This window comes from Myotis davidii, unplaced genomic scaffold, assembly GCF_000327345.1.
Source record: "Myotis davidii unplaced genomic scaffold, ASM32734v1 scaffold299, whole genome shotgun sequence".
NCBI classification, from domain to species: Eukaryota; Metazoa; Chordata; class Mammalia; order Chiroptera; family Vespertilionidae; genus Myotis; species Myotis davidii.
The window spans coordinates 2,360,238-2,368,352 of NW_006293088.1; the positions used below are offsets into that span (position 1 = coordinate 2,360,238).

The 8,115-nt window shown below is 59.5% G+C and overlaps 1 protein-coding gene across 1 annotated transcript in view; it reads right to left on the bottom strand.

Annotated features, from left to right (window-relative positions):
- The window catches only part of CROCC (ciliary rootlet coiled-coil, rootletin), a 50,109-nt gene extending 42,471 nt beyond the window's left edge, over positions 1-7,638 (bottom strand). The window contains exons 1-8 of the mRNA XM_015565930.1: positions 7,421-7,638; positions 6,745-6,886; positions 5,471-5,625; positions 1,326-1,511; positions 1,141-1,224; positions 1,006-1,067; positions 754-919; positions 90-196 (exon numbers count right to left, since the gene is read on the bottom strand). Of these exons, the coding sequence (XP_015421416.1) occupies positions 90-196; positions 754-919; positions 1,006-1,067; positions 1,141-1,224; positions 1,326-1,511; positions 5,471-5,625; positions 6,745-6,886; positions 7,421-7,480 (962 nt within the window). The 5' untranslated portion in view covers positions 7,481-7,638. The remainder of the gene's footprint in view (positions 1-89; positions 197-753; positions 920-1,005; positions 1,068-1,140; positions 1,225-1,325; positions 1,512-5,470; positions 5,626-6,744; positions 6,887-7,420) is intronic.
- Positions 7,639-8,115: the final 477 nt, after the last annotated feature.

Sequence of the window (8,115 nt, forward strand, 5' to 3'; positions counted from 1 at the left end):
GAAAAATGATGTTTTTTAAAAAAAATGGGTGCCCCCCAGCTGCTGCTGCAGCATCTCCCCACGTCACCCCTCCGCCAGCCGGGCCTCACCTCTCGGTAGACATCTTCACCTCGTTGACCAGCCGCCGGATCCCCACAACCTGCCTCCAGAGGAGGAGCAGGCGGCTGTGCTCGCTGCTGAAGTAGGCGTTGAAGGACTGGAGGGAAGACAGGGGGAGTGAGGGGCTGCGGGGAGGGCCACCCGCTCTGCCCCAGGTCTGACCACCCTGGGAGGCACTGTCGCCCAGGGAGGGGGTCTTCCTGGGGGGTCAGGTCTGGGCCTGCACACAGGGCTGTGTCGAAACTGTCAGCCTCTCACTGCCAAGCCTCCCTCTGGCACTGGAAAATGGGTTTCAATGGCCCTGCAGTCCCAAGAGGCAGCGAGAAGGGCAGAGAGTGCTGGCACCGAGGTTTGCACCCCAGCCGCATGGCCGGGCAGGTTACTAACCTCTCTTTAAAATGAGGACAACAGCACCTACCATGCTCAGTTACTCTGAGAAATAGGGAAGAAATGAACACTCAGCACATGGAATGTGCAATCAAGGCCAACTATGATTATGACAACTATTTACCTCTCCTAAAGGGCTCACGTGGCCAGCAGGGCCTCCCGCTCCTTCTCCCGAAGCCCGAGTCCTCTCCACTCTACAAAGACCCTTCCCCTTGGCTCAGGCTGGACCCACCAGGCCCCACTGGCCTCCCAGAAGCCTGTGCCCACCTCCTCCTCACGCCTCCACGCCACCTCCCGCTGCTCCAGCTCCTTGCGGCTGCGTGACCAGTCACTGGTCACCTTGCGTATGTCCTCTCTCAGAGCCTGATTGGCTGAGCTCGCCTGGTCCAGCTGCTCTCGGAGCATAGCGTTCACCTGGGCCAGGCTGCTGCTCCTGGGTGGGACAAAGAGGGACCAATGGGCTCATGGCTGGAGAGGACCGCCCTGCCAGCCATCTCCTCTTCCTGCTGGGTGCCCCACCTCTGCTGCTCCTCCTCCAGGCGGATGAGGGCGCTCTCCAGGTCTCTGCTGTGCTCTGTGTCCTGGATGGGAGAAGTGGGCATCAGGTTGGGCACGAGGAGGAAAGGGCCTGCCCTGCCCGGCCCTGGCACCCACCCTCAGCCGCTGCTGCTCCAGCTCTGTGGATCTCTCCAACAGCTGCTGCTCCAGCTCTGAGCCCTTCTTCTTGTACTGGAGAATCTGGGGGTGGGTGGTGAGCAATGGTTAGCCCCAGGGGGTGGGGGCAGGGCAAAGTGAGCAAGCACATTGGGTAGGCAGGAGCAGGAGTGGGTGGCCCTGACCTTGGCCTGCAGCCGTTGCACGAGCTGGGCTTGCCGCTGCTGGCCCTCCTGGTAGGCCTGCAGCTTTCGCCGGTAGGAGGCCTGCTCCTCCTGCAGCTGCCTCCGCAGCTCCACGCTCTGCCGTACCAGCCCCCTGGGCTCCTGTGTTTCCAGCTCCCCAGGCTCCAGACGCACAGCCTGCTCCAGCTGCAGGGAAGGGCCCTGGGTGAGAGTCCTCCGTCTCCAGGGAAGGCAGACACAGGCCTCAGCAGGGAGCACCAGGCTGGGCCCAGACCCACAATGCCTTGCAGGCACATTTGGGCAAGCCTGGATGCGACACACATATGCATGGCCTAAGGCAGCCATGCATGGACACACAGATGGGGCATGCATGGACACACAAACATATGCATGCAAAACATAAAGAAGACGCACCTGGGGTAAACCTTAGAGGCCCTGGTGCACTGTGAGCCTCTCTTCCAAAGCAACTAACCCCCCTGTGGTTGATGATTCTTAGATCCGTGCCCACGTCTTCCCACCCCAAACCCAAGTGAGTTCAGGAAAGCCTATTGTTCCCATTGTATCTTAGGCCTACAGCAGTGTTAGTGGCATGTTCATAGAGATCATGAATTAATGGCACAAGCACATGTGAATACATTCAAACAGAGGCATCAATGCATGCCTACTGAGCTTAGAGACATGCACACACATAAGGCACACAGGCGGTGTCAAACATCCCCAGGGTGACACAGATGAGCTCCTCGGCCTGCCCCGACTCCCTCACACTCAGCACTCAGATTTGTATGAGGTGCACACGTATGTTCTATACCGTGTGGCTTCTTAATGCCTGAGCCCCGGCCCGGCCTCAGGCTCCCACCTCTCCCTGACCTCATGGGAAGCCTCTGCTGCCAGCGCCCTTCCTTCACCCCCCGGTGGCTCGCAGCCGCTCCATCGTCAGGCCCTGTGGGCACAGGAAGGAGGCCTGCCTGGCCCTGGCTGCTCCAACAGCCTTGGAACCCTCTATCCTCCTTAGGCACCTGCTGGTCCCAGGGGGCCCCTCAGACTCCACCTGTGGGGGAAGCAACTGAGGATGAGTGGGACTAACAGGAGCCACAGTGCCCAGGGCGAGCCAACAGGAAGACAGCCTAGCCTCATGGACTCTGGCACCAGCCCACACTCACCGCCTACAGCCTGGGCAGGGCATTCACACGTCCACCCACGCCCAGTCCCAGGGCAGCCAACGGCAAACACAGCTGCTCGCCCCCACACTAACAACGGGGCCAGGTTAGTGGCAGGTGCCGGTTCCCTCCAGCTGTTCCCTGCACTGATCCAGTGCGCTCAGGAGACGCTTAAGGAGCCACTGAGAAAGCTGGAAACAGCTTCCTCTCTGCCTCCCCCCTGCCCCGAAGGACAGCACTGGGGCAGGTGACTGTGGCCACTGGAGCCACCCACAGGGAGGGGCTGGTGGGGGCTTCAATTCAAGTTGGGGGAACAACTCGGTCTGCAGGTGTGGGCGGAGGTGGTACGCAGGTCTCTGTGAAGGCTGGGCTGCAGGCCTGTGACCAGTGTCTGCAAGCCGTTCACCTCAGTCAGGGGACCGGCAGGGTCCACATCCGAGCGTGCCGGCGGTGGCACTGAAATGCTGTGTGTTGTGCACCGATGCAGGTGCATCTCACGGGGGTGAGTGGGGAGTATTTTGTCATTTGTCTCCACCTGGGACCCTGAGCAGCTCCGTGTCTAGGCCTTCGGGGGACCTGAGAGAGGGGGTGTCTGTGGTCGCAGGTCTACATTGTGGTGCAGGTGGGTACGTCTGTGTGTACCCGTGTGTTCACATGTTTGGGAGTTGGAGCATGTGTCTGGGCTCTGAGTGTCTGTGATGTGTGTGTCGGTGACTCTGTTCTCTGTGCTGACCTTTGGCTGTGTGTCCCCAGCATGTGAGACAATGTGTTGTGCGCAGGATGGATACATCACTGCTGTGACTGTGCACCTGTGTGAGACATGCCACACCTGGGTGGGACTGGGTGGTGTCTGGCAGTGGGTGCAGACTCTGCAGTGGTGTGTTTGTGCATTTGTGTATGTCTGTGTGGGTCTGACTGGCTGTGCTGTGTGTTTTACACAGGTTTTTGGGCCAGGTGCTACCTGCTTCTGTGATTTAGAGGGGCTCAGGCGGTCATCAGGTACTCCACTTGCTTCCCCAGGGCTCAGAGCCAGGCCCGGGTCACTCCCAACCATACCTCGCCCCTTTCCACAAACTTCACCCTCACAAAACAGCCTTTCAATTTTACTAGTAATTCAAAAGGAGAGAAGGGTATCACCAAGCCAGGGATGAAAGAAGTTTACAGTCTCCCCTAGCAACCACTGCCCTAGTACCGTTATTATTCGAGTCACTCTATCCAGGTTGCCATGGACACAGGGAGCCCAGGGAGCCCATTCTGTAGAATCCATGGGGTGGCCATTCCCTCCTTCCCATCCCAGCTGCCTCACCCAACACCTGCTCCTCAGGGACAGGAAGAATGGGGGGAGGGGTGGGAATGGGGGGCTCCACAGGGAGCTTAAGGGCCTCCTTCTGAACTTGGAGGTGGCTGCCCTTTGCCTGTCCCGCTACATGCAATCAACAGGACACAAATCCCTACCTCACCTCCACTCTCTTTTCCCAGGGATGCTGTGGCCCGCCAACCTAGCCCACATGCAACAGTTATGGCCACAGGGGCAAGCCTGCCACCTGCAGCATGGGAACAAGGGGGCAGCAGGGACAGACAGTGCCACAGGCCCTCAGAGCCCAGACCAGGGCCTCATCCCAGCTCCACCACTGACCCTGGGCCCATCACACTCATTTCTGGGTCTGTTTCCCCACCTGCAATAGGTGATCTCCAGACTCTGATGTTCTCTGTGACCCACGCAGCCCCGGAAAAGGCCCGGAGGTCATGCTCATGCAATCCCTGCCTCCGGGGGGGCACTGACACCATCTCCCCGAGGACAGTCAAGCACCAGGTTCATTCTACAAGTTACTCGGGGTCTCCCTGGCCACATGGTAGAATTTTCTAGACTTAACACAGACCCCTACTCCCGTGCTGAGGCCCCAGCCCCAGCAGCCGTGTCCGAGTAGAAAAAGGAACCTGTCGCCTGTCCCCTCTTCTTCCCTTCTCCTGCCAGCCAGGGGGGCAGTGCTGGCTTCATTGTCAGCCAGAACCTGGCATTTAAGAGGCAGCCCCCCATGAGCCTGGCAGCGTGCCAGGGGTCAAAAGATGAGAGGCCTAAACTGGGAGGGGGTTGGCTCAGGGCCCCATCATCACCGACAATGTGGAACTCGAGCCAGCTGGCCCTCCACACCCCCTGCAAACCTTGGGAAGACCGGCTCTGAGCTATCCCCAGTGCTGGGGGCCTGCTCCCTGCAAGTCCCAACAAGTCAGGGGCCTGTCCGGGCGGGCAGACACCAGGACACAGGCACAGCCTCCAGCCACACTCAGAACTGCTCAGCCTCTTCCCTACAGGGGTGTGCAAGCCCCCGCATGAGCAGGTTGGCACAGGGGTCCTGGTACCTCACAGGGGACCCTGAGCAGCTTCAGTCTCCCATTTGCAACATCAGAACGTCAAGGCTGAGGTCCTTCCAGCTTCCCAGGGGCCAGCTGCCCCCTGGGACTCCCAGCCCAACTGTCTCTTCCCACCCCCAAGAAACAAAGCGGTAATGCAGAGCCCTGGGCTGGGAGTCGAGAGACGAGCATTAATTGGCGGTGTGACCCCAAGCACAGTGCCTTCCCTCTCTGAGGGAAGCTGGGCCGGCGTGGCTCGGTGGTTGAGCATCAACCAATGAACCAGGAGGTCAGGGTTCGATTCCCAGTCAGGGCACATGCCTGGGTTGCGGGCTCAATCCCCAGTGTGGGGCATTCAGGAGGGAGCCGATCAATGATTCTCTCTCATCATCGATGTTTCTCTCTCTCTCTCCCTCTCCCTTCCTCTCTGAAATCAATTTTAAAAAAGAAAACAGACTCCAAGAGCAGAGTGATTTGCTCAAGGCCATTCAAGTTGGCTAAGCCACAGTTCGAACCCAGGCCGGCCTGAGTCCAGGCGCACCTTTTCGCCCAGTGTGCAGGCCTGTCCTGGACACCTCCCTGACCTCACATCCAGGGAGCAGCTGGCTCAACTCTCAGCCCCCAGGCAGCACCCACCCTCTCGCTGACCGCGTTGTACTTGATGGCCAGCTCATCACGCTCGGCACGGCTCTGGGCCAGCAGGTCCTCCACGCGGGACAACTCCTGCTGCAGCAGCTGGTTCTCCTCCTGCAGCGACAGCATTGATGCCATCTCTGTGGCCGACAGCAGGGCTGGAGAGGGACAGCAGGCATGTGGTTAGCTTCCAGCTGGGTCCAGGGGGACATCTTCCCACTCCAGGTGCCCTACCCATCAGTGGAGGCAGGAAGATGGACCAGGACCCAGCACCAGGTCACACAACAGAGAACAGGAAGGTGGGCAAAGCCACGGGCCTAGGGCTAGGCTTAGAGTGGACACAACTACAGCTGGTGTGGCCCCAGCAGGCCCAGGAGGTACAGGAAGGAGGCTCATTAGGAGTCAGGAGACTAGGCCCCAAGTTCTAGCTCCTTCCTTCTGCAGCTACTGCTATTCTCTGGATCTCAGTTTTGCAGATCTGTAAAATGGGTGGAACAGTAACCTGACCCAGGAGAGCAGGTAACTTCTGAGACCAGGGCTCAGGTTGGTCAGGTTGTAAGGAAGAAAAGGAGGAAGTAGAGGAAAAAAGGAGAGGCCACAGGGAAAAGGAACCCCATTTTGTGGGCTCCCTTCCACCTGATGGAACTGGACATATGCCACAGGCCTCTCGGCTCTCTAAGTCCCTGTCTGTGCCTCCCAGGGGCCCCAAGGAGGCCGAGGTTAGACAAGGACCATGGCAGGAACACCAGGAACACCCCCAAGGAGAGCTGCAACCTCCCGCTGGGACTGAGTGTGCCCCTCCCAGACTCTCAAACCGTGTATTTGGTGTGAGTTCCACCCACCAGAAGGAGCAGGGGCCCATCAGCCTTCCTGGGGGGTGGGGGACAGGGGGGAGAAGGGAGATGGACAGTACCACCCCCCTGCTTGGATTTCTGCAAAGCCCTGAGCTAAGCTGAACTGCCCCCCCGCCCCCCTTATAATCTTGGGTTCAGCCAGCTCACACCTTCCCTGGGAGAGAATATGGCGTTTGGGGTTTAAGTCTTTGCAGCAAGGAGGGGGTGCTCAGCCCTGCCTTCTAGCAGCAAAACGTGGGGAACACATCGGGGCAAATTACACCTCTAAGCCTCCATTTCCTCATCTGTAAAACGGGTGTACCTGCCTCCCAGTGGGGACACATGGAAGCTGCAGTCATTATTGTTGTCATGACTACTGAGCAGGGGCTGTGAGAAGAGGGAGGATGTGGGCAGTGGCTGTGCAGGGGAGAGGCAGGACGGTACCTGGGCTCTCAGGCTTGGAGAAGTTTCGGGTGACGATTTCCCTGAGGAGAGCAGGCAGGTGGGCGGGCTGACAGTCCTGGGCCGGGTCCTGCACACTCAGGCCGGTCTCCTGACCCGGCCCCAGGACGCTGCTCCCCAGTGTCTGCGGGGAAAGAGAGGGTCTGAGGGGAACCTGGGACCCTGGACTCTGTGGCCTGAGTGGGAAGGAGCAAAGTCCTGTCGCCCAAGATGTGGGTGCCTAGGAGACCGTCAGAAAATCCCCCAAATGGGTAGAAGCCTGGGAGTTAGAATCGCAAAAACCGCCCCCAGGAAGGACACGCTTGTGTGCCTCCTGCCAGGAAAGGAGGCTCCTCCAGGGCCAGAGAACCAAACCCCACAGCTGGCTCCAACCCAGATAGGTGAGGATCCCACCGTGCGTGCCAGCAGAAGTCACCCTAACCCCAAAATCTGGGAGGAGGGACCCCCATCCTCCGCAGGGCACTGGGATAAGGGAGCCACAGCAGTTGAGCCCTGCATACCCCTCTACCCTGAGTCCAGTCAGGCTGGGGGTGCAAACTGGAGCCCCTGTGCACCTCACCACCACACCTCTCCCACCACGGGACCCCCAAGATGCATCCACTCCTCACCGCTCCTTCCAGGGCAACTGGATGGGGTGGGCACAGCCCGCAGGACCCACCTGGATAACGGTCTCCAGTGCCAGCTGGGCCTCCAATGACGCCCCCAGCCCCAAGCTCATGGGGGGAGGCTGTGGGCACCCCTCTCCAGGCCCTTCTCCCAGGTCCCAGGCTAGCTCAGTCCACAAGCCCACCCCACAGCCAGACTGCAGTGCTGAGCACTGGGCAGATTAGGCTCTAATCCGTGCCCCCATGTGACCACAGGGTGGGAGGGGTGAGGAGGGGGAGGGGAGGGGAAAGCAGAGGAGGGGAGAGAAGGGAGGCAGAAGGGAACAGAAGGAAGATTTAGGATATCAAGGGGGAGGGGAATAGAGAGGGGGAAGGGGTGGGGGAGAAAGGAAAGGGAAAGAATGGAGAGGGGGAAGGGTAGGGAAGGGAGGGGAGGGACCATGAGGAAAGGACTCTCAACACACACACACACACACACACACACACACACACACACACACACACACACACGCTCCCCGACTGCTGGGTCCTAGAGCCCTCCAAGCTCAGGGGACGGAGTCAGCATCCAGGACACAGAAAAGGCCAGAGTTTTCCAGTTTTTTTAAGAATGTACAGGGGAGGGGAGGGCGGTTTGGCTCAGTGGATAGAGTGTCGGCCTGTGGACTGAAAGGGCCCAGGTTCAATTCCGGTCAAGGGCATGTACCTGGGTTGCGGGCACATCCCCAGGGGGAGAAAACTAGGTTCAGCT